Source organism: Nomascus leucogenys, unplaced genomic scaffold (genome assembly GCF_006542625.1).
Source record: "Nomascus leucogenys isolate Asia unplaced genomic scaffold, Asia_NLE_v1 Super-Scaffold_285, whole genome shotgun sequence".
Taxonomy (NCBI): domain Eukaryota; kingdom Metazoa; phylum Chordata; class Mammalia; order Primates; family Hylobatidae; genus Nomascus; species Nomascus leucogenys.
The window spans coordinates 3,721,441-3,735,341 of record NW_022095770.1 but is presented as its reverse complement, the minus strand read 5'-3'; the positions used below and the strand labels follow the sequence as shown (position 1 = coordinate 3,735,341).

The 13,901-nt window shown below is 46.7% G+C and overlaps 1 protein-coding gene and 1 pseudogene across 15 annotated transcripts in view; one reads left to right on the top strand and one right to left on the bottom strand.

The window, feature by feature from the left end:
- The window catches only part of CDK12 (cyclin dependent kinase 12), a 106,870-nt gene that overhangs the window by 74,781 nt on the left and 18,188 nt on the right, over positions 1-13,901 (top strand). For 11 of the 15 annotated variants that reach the window (XM_030808109.1, XM_030808108.1, XM_030808097.1 and 8 more), the window contains 3 exons: positions 8,497-8,608; positions 10,859-11,000; positions 11,981-12,060. In XM_030808109.1, the coding sequence (XP_030663969.1) occupies positions 8,497-8,525 (29 nt within the window). In that variant the 3' untranslated portion in view covers positions 8,526-8,608; positions 10,859-11,000; positions 11,981-12,060. The remainder of the gene's footprint in view (positions 1-8,496; positions 8,609-10,858; positions 11,001-11,980; positions 12,061-13,901) is intronic. The other 4 variants (XM_030808105.1, XM_030808103.1, XM_030808102.1 and 1 more) reach the window with 2 other exon arrangements.
- On the bottom strand, positions 10,352-10,449 carry LOC115833616 (annotated as a pseudogene).

The window sequence follows — 13,901 nt, the reverse complement described above, 5'->3', positions numbered from 1 at the left end:
CCTAGATAGGCATCCTTAACTGAATGGTTAGTGCCTCAAAGAAGTAAACAGTTAATGCTCTTGGTGCTGATCTTGGGATTTCTGTTGTTATTAAAGATTGCCTCATAGCTTGACTGTTTTTTAACTATTGAGTGACTTTTCATATCCTAATCATCCATAAGGTCTAAGTGGAATGGGAATGGGGAATTCCTCAAGGGAGGAAGCACTCAACCATTCCAAGGGAGAGGTGGAACTGCTGAGTCTTCTGGTTGTCCTGAGAGGCAAGGTGAGCATTCCTGGACACTTTGGTTAATTTTACCGTCCAGGTGTGACAGTTCTCATCTGTAGGAACACCTCCAGTGTTCCTAACCTTAGGAATTCTCTCAAGTAGGAGATTACTCCAAGCCAGAGTTGAAAGACTTTGGGGGAGTACGACACCTCAAGGAATTACTGGTGGTACTCCTTACTGTATGCAACTGTCTCTCCATCTCCTATCCACCCACTTCTTTTTCTATTTCTCTTTCTCCCCACTCACCATTCAACTGGAATAATTTAGGCCTACCATCGGTATTGATTGCTTAACCCTACCAGGTATTTAGAGTTACTGCTATTTCATTGTTTTGAAAGGTAATGAGAGTCAATTCAGAAGACAAATGTCTATCTGGATCCTCAACCTACCGCAGTGGAAAGTGAAGGAGAAAGCAAACTAACCATACTTTCTTATTGCTAGGAGCTATGAAAGGAGCTTTTCATTCGTGTTATGTAGGGTACAAAATAATCTTTTGTACCCTGGCCAGGAAAGGCAGGGAGTCATCTTTCTGTCTTCCTGCTTCCCCTCTTTCAACCTTCACCTTTTTATCCTCTTCTTCCATATCCTGAGATTGTTGCTTTTGCTGATGACATTTCTAAGCTCAGTTGCAGATGGTGTCTGTGGGAAGTAAGGCTTGGTGAGAAGAGGGCTTTCTGGTATCTAAGAGAAAGCAGATAAGAGTTGCTTTAATGTCCTGGTGATTAATCACTGGGGTGCCAAAACACTTTGACCACTGGATTTCTCTCATCTCTTATCTCAAAAAACTAGTACTCCAAGGCTGAGAGAAAGAGACTGATACTGAGTTTGTCTTTCATACCCTCTAACTGGGTAGTTTGTTAGTGGACCATTCTCAATTTGCAACCTTCAGCTACAGCATACTTCTCTGGAATAAGAAGGTATAGCCATGAAATAAATTCACTTAGACCCAGGTTCTCTAGGACCTGTAAATGGATGGACTTTTTGATATCTTGCTCTGGCATGGTTGTAAACTACAGATAGTATTGACAGCTCTAAAGGAATGAAGGGCATTTTATCCAGGCCAAACCAACCCTGAGGGAGGCAGCATGAAGAAACCTTTAAGAAGTCCACCATATAGCAGTCAGCTAAGTAAAGAACAAAGCCTGAGTCTTGGAGGATGTCTTTTATCTACCTAAGGGGCCTATCTGATGGACTCTCTCTAGGAGGGGATCCTTCTCCCTCCTGAGTCTCAGAACTACAATAGTGCCTAATGAGGGACACCCTTGGTGAGGATCAGCTTGTAGGTGACCCTCCTCACCAAGGTTAATGCAATTTTGAATGCATTCGGCCCTGGAGAAAACAGGCTGAATTCCAAGACCTAAAGAAAGCTTAGTAGCCTGGTCCCTTTTTTAAAGTCTGGAACTTTTTAGTTTGGCCTTATACTAGTGTTAATATCTATAATTTCTGTTAGGGGACCAAAAGTCTCAGAAAATGAAGCAATATAAGAGGTGGAAATCAGGGTAAGAAGGGAGAACTAGAAGAGTCTGGTAGCTGGGCTGCAGAAAGAGACTTGGGGTATAATTGCTTATTTTTATTTATTTATTTTTGAGATGGACTTGCTCTTGGAGTGCAGTGGTGTGATCTTGGCTCACTGCAGCCTCCACCTCCCAGGTTCAAGCAATTCTCCTGCCTCAGCCTCCCAAGTAGCTGGGATTACAGGTGCGTGCCACCATGCCTGGCTAGTTTTTTGTATTTTTAGTAGAGACAGGGTTTCACCATGCTGGCCAGGCTGGTCTTGAACTCCTGACCTTGTGATCCACCCGCCTCAGCCTCCCAAAGTGCTGGGATTACAGGTGTGAGCCACCGCGCCCAGCTTAGATATAATTGCTTATAAAGAAGAGAGGGATATGGGATGGAAGGAAAAATTATGGTTGAGTTAGTGAAATTTATAGGGTAATTTTCTTAGAGATTCACAGTTCATTTCAGGAAGACCCCATTAAAGCACCAATACTGAGTAAAGAATTCCCTTTAATTACAGTAGTCTTACCTTTAGGGTTGGAGGATGGGCCAAGAACCCCTAGCATACTATGAAGACATTTTCTGTAGGGAAACTAGAAAATATGGGCAAATATGTTAAGCAATATATAAGGACATTTACTTAACACTGTTATCTACATAGTTCAAGAGAGTAATTCAAGAATAAGGAGGAATGACATGGATGCATCACATCAAACAGTTATTTGTATTGTTTGAATTTCAAAACTCCTGCAAGTGGTTTTAGGTATGCTAAGTCAACCTAGAGACTAGTAGTATTCCTCTGCCACTCATTTTAGATCCAAATGATGGCAGTGCATAGAAGAACAAACGAGAATATGCGAATTAGAGTCACAGAATGTTAGAGCTACAAAAGATTAGTTTGTTTAATTCAGTACCATCTTTAACCAGTAAAAAACACCCAGAAAGGCTGAGGAACCTGTATGGTGTTGCGAGAAAGAAGGAAGAGAAAAGGAACTAACATTGTTGGGTACCTGCTATGTGTCAGGCACTGCCAAAGTGCTTTGTTTTTATCTTGATTGATTAGCACCTTGAGGCTAAGGGATAGAATGAATAAATGGCAAACCCCAGCTAGCTGGGAGCGGTGGCTCACGCCTGTAATCCCAGCACTTTGGGAGGCCAAGGTGGGCGGATCACGAGGTCAGGAGATCGAGACTATCCTGGCTTACACAGTGAAACCCCATCTCTATTAAAAATACAAAAAAATAGCCAGGCGTGGTGGCGCAAGCCTGGAGTCCCAGCTTCCCGGGAGGCTGAGGCAGGAGAATTTGCTTGAACCTAGGAGATGGAGGTTGCAGTGAGTGAAGATTGCGCCACTTCACTCCAGCCTAGGTGACAGAGCGAGACTCCATCTCAAATAAATAAATAAATAAATAAATAAATAAATAAATAAATAAGGCTAGTATCCTGAGCAATATGTAGGAGATAAAGGGGAGCAGTAGACCACGTTTTCCTCTCTAACCACACAGGGCTAAGCTAGAGGAAGTAAAGAGTCAGCATTTGAGAGTGAGGTTAATCTAAGGAAGTATTTGCCAAACTGTTGAAAGAGACTCATAAATAACTTCTCCATTCCTAGAGACCTTCTAAAACATGTTGATAAGAGATAAGACTGATAGGGACCAAGATTACTCTTGGCTCTGGAATTGATTTTCATTTTGGAAAATCAAGTCATGACCTGAGAATGTGGGATTAATCGTACAAATAGGAAACAAAATGGAGCTTCTCATCCTAAGATGTCTTCAAAGAGAACAGTATTTATATACCATGAATGAAGGAGATAAATTCCTTTGGTGACTGTACTTATTTTTTGTTTTGTTTTGTAACACTTTGAAGTCATGAAACTGAATTTGTAATCTTGGGGAGATTCAGTGCCAAGTTCAAGGCAGGCGGCAGTTTGAAAATTGACAGAATAAGATTGTGTTCCTCGTGGTTGTTTGATATAATATCCCAATAGTTATACCATGAGGGCTGCTTCGGTGGGGAGCATTAATATCATTAGCAGAGGCATGTCCTGAGTACAGACAGGACAACCTCTGAGGAAGAAGACTGGGGGAGGGTCCCACCTTCAGGAAGCTTCTGGGTCTTGTGAGAGAGGTCAGTCTTACAGCTGGTGGAGAGTGGGGAATCTGTATTTGTAAGTCAACATATCAATGCAGGTTATAATATAAAACTATTATAAGAGGAAACCAAAGCAAAGAAATAATCAGAAAAAGTGGACTTATTCAGAAACAGTTACTTGAAAATAAAGAAGATAGGGGACAGAACAGAAGAGGAAGGTGAGCAGTGGGAGGAATCTCATGGAAGAGGGCTCGTGTATGTTTTGTGCAGAGGCTGTGAATTGGCTGACCAGAATGGTACAGGAAAGGAGTATTAGGAAATGAAGTTGGAGGAGCAATCTCATTGGCTTGAATGAGGAATTTGATTTGTTAAGCAGTAGCAAGGAACAGAGCATGATGAGATGAAAATCACATTGAGGACTTTTGTAGCAGTACTTGATCAGGGAAGTAGGAAAGTTCACTAGAATATTATTGTTCTTGCCAAGACATGAAGCACTGAGAGTTTACAATAGAGTAAGACAAGGAGAATCAGAGGAAAGAAAGTGGGTTCATAGGAATTATCAAGGCTTGGTCACAGCATGGATGTGAGGAGAGGGATGAAAGCCTCAGGATGATGATCCCAAGACACATTTGTGCTGTTGGTGGTGATGAAAGCTTGATAAGAGAGAACTGCTTTGTTTTTAAATAGGAAGTGTTTTATCTTATTAACCAATTGATAAGATGTGTCAATGTTCAGTATTGCAGAGTCTAGGAGGGGGCACTGCCCCTGGAGAATAGTGGAGCATGCACCATGTGTCCAGACGATAACCTGCATGCACCCTGCCCTTTTCAGGTTGAAGAACCAGGCAAGAGGGAGTCTGTTGCTAGGGTGTGCCCATAGACTTCAAGAATGCTATCCTACTCTGGATCTGGGAAAGAAAATAGTATTTTTGCCAGTTTCTTCCCCTTTAATGCTTTGAAAATGGGATATGACTAGCCTGTGGCAGCATGTGCCTGTGGATGCACAATTCTCTAGCTTGATTCTTGCAAGGCCTTTTTCTGTCCCTCCCTAGGGATCATTTGTATCTCTGATTCCTGCTCCCAGAGCCATAAAGTGGGAGCCCCCATTTATTAATTGGGCTGGGACTGGGGCGGGGGTCGGCGGGGGACTCTTTAGTGCGGCAGGCGGGGGTCTTCCCGAATGAGCCCATTAGCCAGCCCCAACGGCAGCTGAAACGGGGCCGCAGCCAAGTCCTCTCTGTTTCAAAAACCCTCCATCGCCTGCAGCAGATCAGAACAAGGCCTGCGGGAGCCCTTAGCTTCTGATTGCAGCTGAGAGGAAGGACAAAACAATTTATAGGAAGCCAAGTAGCTCCTGTCTCACTGTCTCTTCCTTTCCAACTTTGGGGAAGGGGAAGACTGGGATATGGTATTGCCTCCCACCATGGTTTCTTACAGGCTTAAAGTAGGAGAGAATGAGAGTATATGGACATTGATTGAACACTTACGTCAATGCTGTGGATGTGTTTACACATGTCCCTGCTTTCTTCTTCCCATCCACACACAGTTGAGTTGGATTAGCAGCTACTACTTATGGGGGGCTCCCTAGGTGTGTGCTAAGTCTGGGGAGTGGGGAGGTATGCTTATCATACTCCTTCCTGCCCCATACCTGCTTTCAGTCTCCCATCTGCTTTATCAAAATTCAGGGTTAGAGTTAGACTGCCTCAACTTCTTTTCCTTTTAATGGGAGGAGTTTGGCTCTTTTTTTTTTTTTTTTTTTGAGACGGAGTCTCGCTCTGTCACCCAAGCTGGAGTGCAGTGGCGCGATCTTGGCTCACTGCAAGCTCCACCTCCTGGGTTCATGCCATTCTTCTGCCTTAGCCTCCCAAGTAGCTGGGACTACAGGCACCCGCCACCATGCCTGGCTAATTTTTTTGTATTTTTAGTAGAGACGGGGTTTCGCCATGTTAGCCAGGATGGTCTCGATCTCCTGACCTCGTGATCGGCCCACCTCAGCCTCCCAAAGTGCTGGGATTACAGGCGTGAGCCACCGCGCCCGGCCCCGAGTTTGGCTCTTAAAGAAGGCCTCCTTCTGAAACATACTTGTCCCTTTGGTTAAGCCAGCAAGAGAAAGGTAGGCATCTATAGGGGAGTTTCTCTGCAGTGGCCCAGAGAGAAGCTGTAAAGGGCAGGAATGAATGTCTCACTTCCTGATGGAATGACACGTCTCCTCCCTTAGGGAATCATAGATTGCCAGGGCTAGGAAAGAGATCAGGTAATCTAACCTCTCCCTTTACAGAGCAGGAAACTGAGGCTTAAGGAAGGAAAGTGCCTTGCCCACACAGTCTCACAGCGAGTTAATGGCAGCCAGCCAGAACTAGATCCAAGAGGCCAGAATCTTGACTTCTGTGAGTAGAGTGCCCCCAACTTTAAGAAGACCCATTCCTGAGAGCCCTGAGCTTCTTCAGGAAAGGAAGGATGGACTGTGAGATTTCAGGAGGGAGACAGATTGAGGGGGAAAGGTAGATCTAGAAAGACTGGGAAATTATATATGTATATATAAAAATATATTTTTATCTTAAAGAATAATCTTTTTTTTTTTTTCTTTGAGATGGAGTTTCGCTCTTGTCACTCAGGCTGGAGTGCAATGGCGCGATCTCGGCTCACTGCAACCTCCACCTTCTGGGTTCAAGCAATTCTCCTGCCTCAGCCTCCCGAGTAGCTAATGGCTAATTTTTTTGTATTATGTAGCCTGGCTAATTTTTTTGTATTTTTAGTAGAGACGGGGTTTCACCATGTTGGCCAGGCTGATCTCAAAACTCTTGACCTCAGGTGATCTGCCTGCCTCGGCCTCCCAAAGTGCTGGGATTACAGGCGTGAGCCACTGCACCCAGCCTCTTATTTTCTTTTTCTTTTTCTTTTTTTTTTTTTTTTTTTGAGACGGAGTTTCATTCTTGTTGCCCAGGCTGGAGTGCAATGGTACGATCTCGGCTCACCGCAACCTCCGGGTGTGAGCAGCTCTCCTGCCTCAGCCTCCCAAGTAGCTGGGATTACAGGCATGTGCCACCATGCCCAGCTAATTTTGTATTTTTAGTAGAGACGGGGTTTCACCATGTTGGTCAGGCTGGTCTTGAACTCCTGACCTCAGGTGATCCACCCACCTCAGCCTCCCAAAGTGCTGGGATTACAGGCGTGAGCCACTGCGCCCGGTCTAAGAATAATCTTCCAATGACATGCAGATTATACAAGTGTAATTTTTATTTAAAGTCAAGAGTTCTGGTTCATTGGGAAGCAGATGGCAGCCACAGCCAAAGATCCTGATGCCCAAACTTCAGAGTTAACCCAAACTTCAAAGAGCATTTTGCAACTATCTCTGGAGGTTGGATACCAGGAAAAGATCCTTAGAGGCAATGTGAGGAATTCACCCTAAATCTCAACTGAAGCTCTTTTGCTATATTGAAAAGAAAAAGGGAATGGAGAAAGAAAACACATCTGCTAGAAAACTATGGTGGGGGAAGGGGTCCCTGAATGAGAGATGAGATGATAGAACTCAGCCAAAAGAGGTATGCTCTGAGATTACAGGAAAATGGTAAGGGGACCTTATACTCCTCTCCTTTATTTTAGTTTTTAAAGTTTTGAGTTGTTTGGTATTCTTCTTTGATGAGGCAGAAGGAAGGTGGTATGTGGTGATCCACAGTGGCCTAAATACCCTAAATAGTGTGTTCAGTTGGCTGACACGCATTGCTGGTTCTGTAAGTCATCTCAGTCTGGTGCCAAGATGCCTTTCCCTCTTTAGACCCCTCCTGGATGTATCTACAGTCCTTTCCAGTGCTTGCTTTCTCTGAGCATATGAGTCTGGGAGCCACTGATGAGCAGAGAGTGGAATGCTGGAGCATGCCTAGGCTGGAAGCAGAATGGTGAAGGGAGGAGGGCATCATTGGGCAGATTAGAAAGAGTTAATGGGTCTAGGGGAGAGGTACTGCGGATCTGCCAAGTGAATATTGTCTGCTGCTGATGAAGAAATGGATCCCAGTACATATCCTTTACATTTTGTTCATCAACTTTGATGGATAGCATAGAGGAAATGTGGAGCTGGTCTCCATGTAAATTTGTCTCTAGGGAATGTATGATAGACCTACTTGTCCAGATTACATTAAGTTTGCTGTCCTGCAAACCTCCCTTCTCACAGTCAGGATCCTTTTTTGCCTTAGAGCCCTTCCTGAAGGAGCTGTTATGGATGAGAGAGCCACAAGTCCAACCTGGTGATCTGATCTAAAACTGGGTGGCCTCCTCCCAGTCACCTTCTTTTATTAGCCTTATATTAACCATTAACCTTCATTGACCTTTATGATTCTGGGTTTCACAGCTTCTGTTTCTGTTGAATTTCCTAACTTTAAGAACCATGTTTTTGCTTTTATCGGCCTAGGAGCTAGGTCCCTGGAGACAAGACTTTTAGAACAGTTGTGACTCTCTCTGGGAGTATACTAAGGTTAGTCTGAATCCTTCGGGGAATTCAGGTTTGAAGGAGTTAGAAGAGTGCTAACATCACCATCACTGTTACCTACCAATGCCATGCTCCCTAGGTGCAAGACCAAAGATGTTCTTTGGTGTCTAGTCCCTTGTCTCATGTCTAATGTAACCTGCCATTTTCCTTTACAGGTAGGAGCAACAGTGGGAATGCCTTCTGAGGAATGCAGTGATGTCCATCAGTCACCTCTCACCCAGAGCCTGGAAAATTCAGTCTCTTTCACAGAACCTAAAGCCAAGCCAGGTAGGGACCTAAAGCCAATCAGAGGACACTGGCCTGCTTTTGTATGGGATGACCCTACTCCCACCCCACCCCACCCCTGGTCTTAGAGAAGTTTCTTTCTTTTTTTTTTCTTTTTTAATTTTTATTTTTTGAGACAGAGTCTCACTCTGCCGCCAAAGCTGGAGTGCAGTGGTGCAGTGGTGCAATCTCAGCTCACTTCAACCTGCGCCTCCTGGGTTCAAGCGATTCTCGTGCCTCAGCCTCTTGAGTAGCTGGGATAACAGGCGATCTTCTTTTTTTTTTTTTTTTTTGATGAAGTTTCGCTCTTGTTGCCCAGGCTGGAGTGCAATGGCATGATCTCGGCTCACCGCAACCTCCGCCTCCCGGGTTCAAGCGATTCTCCTGCCTTAGCCTCCTGAGTAGCTGGGGTTACAGGCATGCACCGCCACACCCGGCTCATTTTGTATATTTAGTAGAGATGGGGTTTCTCCATGTTGGTCAGGCTGGTCTCCAACTCCCGACCTCAGGTGATCCGCCCACCTCAGCCTCCCAAAGTGCTGGGATTACAGGCGTGAACCACCGCGCCAGGCTAACTAACAGGTGATCTTAGGGAAGTTTCTTATTCCAAAAGATCTCCAGAGGAGTTTCCTTAGCTTTTTATTTGACCCTATTCTGATGTTCTGCCTTCTGATTAATAGATTCTCCCTTCTAGCTAGAGCGGGTAACCCCCTTTCTTGGCATTCCTGTTCTTTCCTCTTGCCCAGCTGTGCTAATGGATGTTCCTCTACAGTGGGTTGCTGATGTCAGTTACTGGGTTACTCTCAGCCCTCTCCTCCAGGGCAGCTAGCCCTCTAGCCCACAACCCCATCTATATACACAGCCTACAGGGTCTCACTCCTGTTGCCCAGGCTGTAGTGCAATGGCATTATCATAGCTCACTGCAGCCTCAGGTGATTTCTCCTACCTCATCCTCCTAAGTAGCTGGGACTAGAGGCATGTGCCACCATGCCTGGGTAATTTTTTGTATTTTTAGTAGAGACAGGGTTCCACCATGTTGCCCAGGCTGGCCTTGAACTCCTGGACTCAAGCAGTCTGCCTGCCTTGGCTCCTAAAGTGCAGGGATTATAGACGTGAGCCACTATGCCCAGCCCCAAAAAGATTTTTTTTTTTTTTTTTTTGAGACAGAGTCTTGCTCTGTTGCCCAGGCTGGAGTGAAATGGCGTGATCTCAGCTCACTGCAACCTCTGCCTCCCAGATTCAAGTGATTCTCCTGTCTCAGCCTCCTGAGCAGCTGGGATTACAGGTGCCCGCCACTATGCCTGGCTAATTTTTGGTATTTTTAGTAGGGACGGGGTTTCACCATGTTGGCCGGGCTGGTCTTGAACTCCTGACCTCAGGTGATCTGCCCGCCTCAGCCTCCCAAAGTGCTGGGATTACAGGATTTTTTCTTCCTTCCTTCCTTCTTTTTTTTTTTGAGACGGAGCCTTGCTCTGTCACCCAGACTGCAGTGCAGTGGTACGATCTCAGCTCACTGCAACCTCCACCTCCTGGGTTCACGCCATTCCCTTGCCTCAGCCTCCCAAGTAGCTGGGACTACAGGCATCCGCCACCACGCCTGGCTAATTTTTTGTATTTTTAGTAGAGATGGGGTTTCACTGTGTTAACCAGGATGGTCTCGATCTCCTGACCTTGTGATCCGCCCGCCTCGGCCTCCCAAAGTGCTGGGATTACAGGCGTGAGCCACCGTGCCCGGCCCCTTCCTCCTTTTTTATGGAACACTTTACAAATTTGCGTCATCCTTGCACAGGGACCATGCTAATCTCTGTATCATTCCAATTTTTTTTTTTTTTTTTTGAGATGGAGTCTTGCTCTGTCGCCCAGGCTGGAGTGCAGTGGCACAATCTTGGCTCACTGCAAGCTCTGCCTCCTGGGTTCATGCCATTCTCCTGCCTCAGCCTCCTCAGTAGCTGGGATTACAGGCACCCACGACCACACCCGGCTAATTTTTTTTGTATTTTTTAGTAGAGGCAGGGTTTCACCATGTTAGCCAGGATGGTCTCGATCTCTTGACCTCGTAATCCGCCTGCCTCAGCCTCCCAAAGTGCTGGGATTACAGGTGTGAGCCACTGCGCCTGACCTCCAATTTTTTTAGTATATGTGCTGCCAAAGCAAGCACCAAAAAGCTATTTTCTATCTCTTTCTTCTCAGTCAAGATAGAGCAGTTCTGTCTCTTCTCACTACCTCTAATCAGCTTCTTCACTTCCTTTCCAGGTTCAATGGGAAATCCCACCTGTCCAAACACTGTGTGAGACACCAGAATTAGAGGCCTGCAAGCCTGCTTCCTTCATCTCCAGTGCCCAGATGGGACAGGTCACCAGCCTCCTGTGTCTACCCCCACCTTTCTTGCTTGCTGGTAGGTGTGCTGCTCCCGCTACCCATCAACCCCAAAGAGGGTTATGTTTCTCTCTCGGAGTATTTTTCTCTGTTATTAAATGTCTCCAACAAGGGGAAGGCCTTGGTGACTCGCCTGTATGTCTTCGTAACTTCCAGCCCAAATCTTTAAAGAGCTGCTAACCTCCTGGTATCAAATGTCCATCCCTTTTTCTATAGTTCATGACCATTTTTCCCATTTAGCGGGTGTGGGAAGGGACCAGTAAACAGATGGTATTTGGTAATGGAGAGGGAGAGTCTAATGACAGGTAGCCTTTCTTCTGGGGGCTAGAAATCTGAAGCCACAGATGTGCATTCTTCCTAGTTGCTTGCTATCCTGGGAGAGTACCAGGATCGTTTTTTTTTTTTTTTTTTTGAGACGGAGTTTCACTCTTGTTGCCCAAGCTGGAGTGCAATGGCACGATCTTGGCTCACTGCAACCTCTGCCTCCCGGGTTCAAGCTATTCTCCTGCCTCAGCCTCCTGATTGCCTGGCTAATTTTTGTATTTTTAGTAGAGATGGGGTTTCTCCATGATGGTCAGGCTGGTCTCGAACTCCCAATCTCAGGTGATCCGCCCGCTTTGGCCTCCCAAAGTGCTGGGATTACAGGTGTAAGCCACCGCGCCTGGCCTACCTGGATATTTTGAGGGAATGGTTTTGTGTGTGCGTTTGTTTTTAATAATATCCAGACCGGTCCGAAAGGAAAGATGATTTATCTAGTGTCTATTTCCCAGGACCAGGATCTTAGGCTCTGACAATCTGTCCATACTCATTCCCAGATGCCTCCAGGAAGTGGAGAATAGACGGCCATAAAACAGAATCAACTACTAGGTGTTACTGTCTTGAGCTCAGGTGTCAGCTCTCCTCTGGGGCCTGTTGAGAGTTGCGGGGTCAGGTGTGGGCAGAGCATCTCCCTGCATCCTGGGCATAGGAGGTGACATCAGCTTATCCTCTTGACCCTAGGCTTCCTCTCTCTGCAGTGCCTCTCTCATCCCTGCAATCCAGACAGCACATGCAGCAGCTCAAATAAGTGCCACCTCTGGGTAAGGTGCTCCCTCTCCTGGTAGGCATATGGGTTGAGTTAGAGGTGAAGCAGGTGGGCTGAGGTAGACAGAGGGATAGGGCAGGTGTTAGCAAGAAACGTCCCTGGATGTAGTCAAGCAGTTAAGTATGCGTGGGGTACCTTGAGCACCAGCATTTATAACTCATCTACATGTCTGTCTACCAGGTTATCTGATCGCACAGAACAGGCCTGCCAGTTGGGCAGCTGCGGTCATGGTTTCTGCCACACGAGGGCGCTGCTGGCCAATTAAAACTCATGCCCCTTAGCAGACAGTTTGGGGATGAGGGCACCCTTTCTCCAAAACTGGGGTCAGAAACACCCCCAGAGAGCATGGGCCCAAAAAGCGAGGCAAATAATTGGTACCACTTGTTCTTCCTTTAAAATGGCCTGAGACCCGTAAACACTTTGCCCTAGTGGCCTGACATCTCAATGTGCTTCCAGCTGAACTTGGTAAGCCCCCTCTTTCCAGGCACTTAACACCTTGCACAGGTGCATCTCTCCCTCAAGGTGTAGCAGGTTCCAGCTGTATGCCCCGTTGTCCTCCTGCCTTAATGGCAGTCACTTTCAGACCCAGACAGTGGAGGTGCCTGTGGTTTTTAGGGGGAAAAAATCTCTTACGATTGTTCTAAGAAAAGTATTTTGTTAGTGAGAAAGTGTTAGGGGTGACTGAAGCCTGGAAGAGTTAGTCTCCCTGTCACCTACTCCAGCACAAACCTATAGAATTCAAGATGGTCTAGTGGATGTTTGCAGCCTCAGTGGCTGGAATACACCCCAGGACATTCCAGGGCTCTGAGACAAAAATGGTGTCAGAAAGCTGGATAGGAGGGTGGGCTGCTTTGGGCCATGAGCCTCATACCCACCCTATATCAGGCAGTCTTTCTGCTAGGGGTGCCAAATGGCCCTGGGGCCTCTATGGGACTGAGGACTCCACAATTGACCTTCTATCTCCATGAAGCCCTTCCAGGCTGAACAGGCTAAGGGAAATGACAGAGGTTCTCCTCCTCCTTCCTACCCCCATGCCTGAGGGCCCCTCCCCAGGAGGACAGCTTGATTAAACAGTCGGTGCTGCTGGAATTGCTGCACAGCTGGCGCTCCCCCCAGCACCCCGAGCAGAGCAGCAGTGCAGATTAAAATCTCCAATTAGCGTTAAAGTGAAGTGAGGAGGTGCTGAGGCTGCCAAGGAGGCCAGGCGGGGGCCCTGGGTTGGCAAAACCCCCACTCTTGCCTGGATTCTGAGTGTCACCCTTAGTCACCCCTACTTTCCCAGCTCCTCTTCCAAAAGCTTTCAGTGCCCATTAGTTTTGTATCGCTTGGGGCCAGAGGGCTTTGCAGAGGGGTGGAAGGGGGCAAATGCCTTGCCTAAAATGCTAGGGACACCATAAGTATGGAGGAGAAGGAGAGCAGTCAGTGCTCATCAAGGGAGATAACCTATTCACTGCCTGCCAGGCAGCCAGGCCAAGGTGACTTCACGCTACAGCTCTGCTCCTTTTTGCTTGGAGAAAAGGTAAACAGGACAGGTCCTTTCAGGTCCTTTAACTATAAAGTGCTAGGGGACATGGTGCCTACATGAACATCTCTCTCTGCATATTTTGTCCTATCTGACCCATCTGCTCCCACCCAAGTTATGGCTCCTTCCTCCCTCTCTCCATTCTTCTCTCAGCTTTCCTGTGGGCAGGGGTAGGCACAGCCAGGCTTGGGAGCATCGCCATGCCCTGCCACCTGGGTCCCAGCCTGCTCCTCATTATAGTCTTCCCAGTTTGGGGAAGAGCAGTGATATGCCAAGAATGGAGGCCTCAGACTCTCCCAATCCCTGATTTTTAC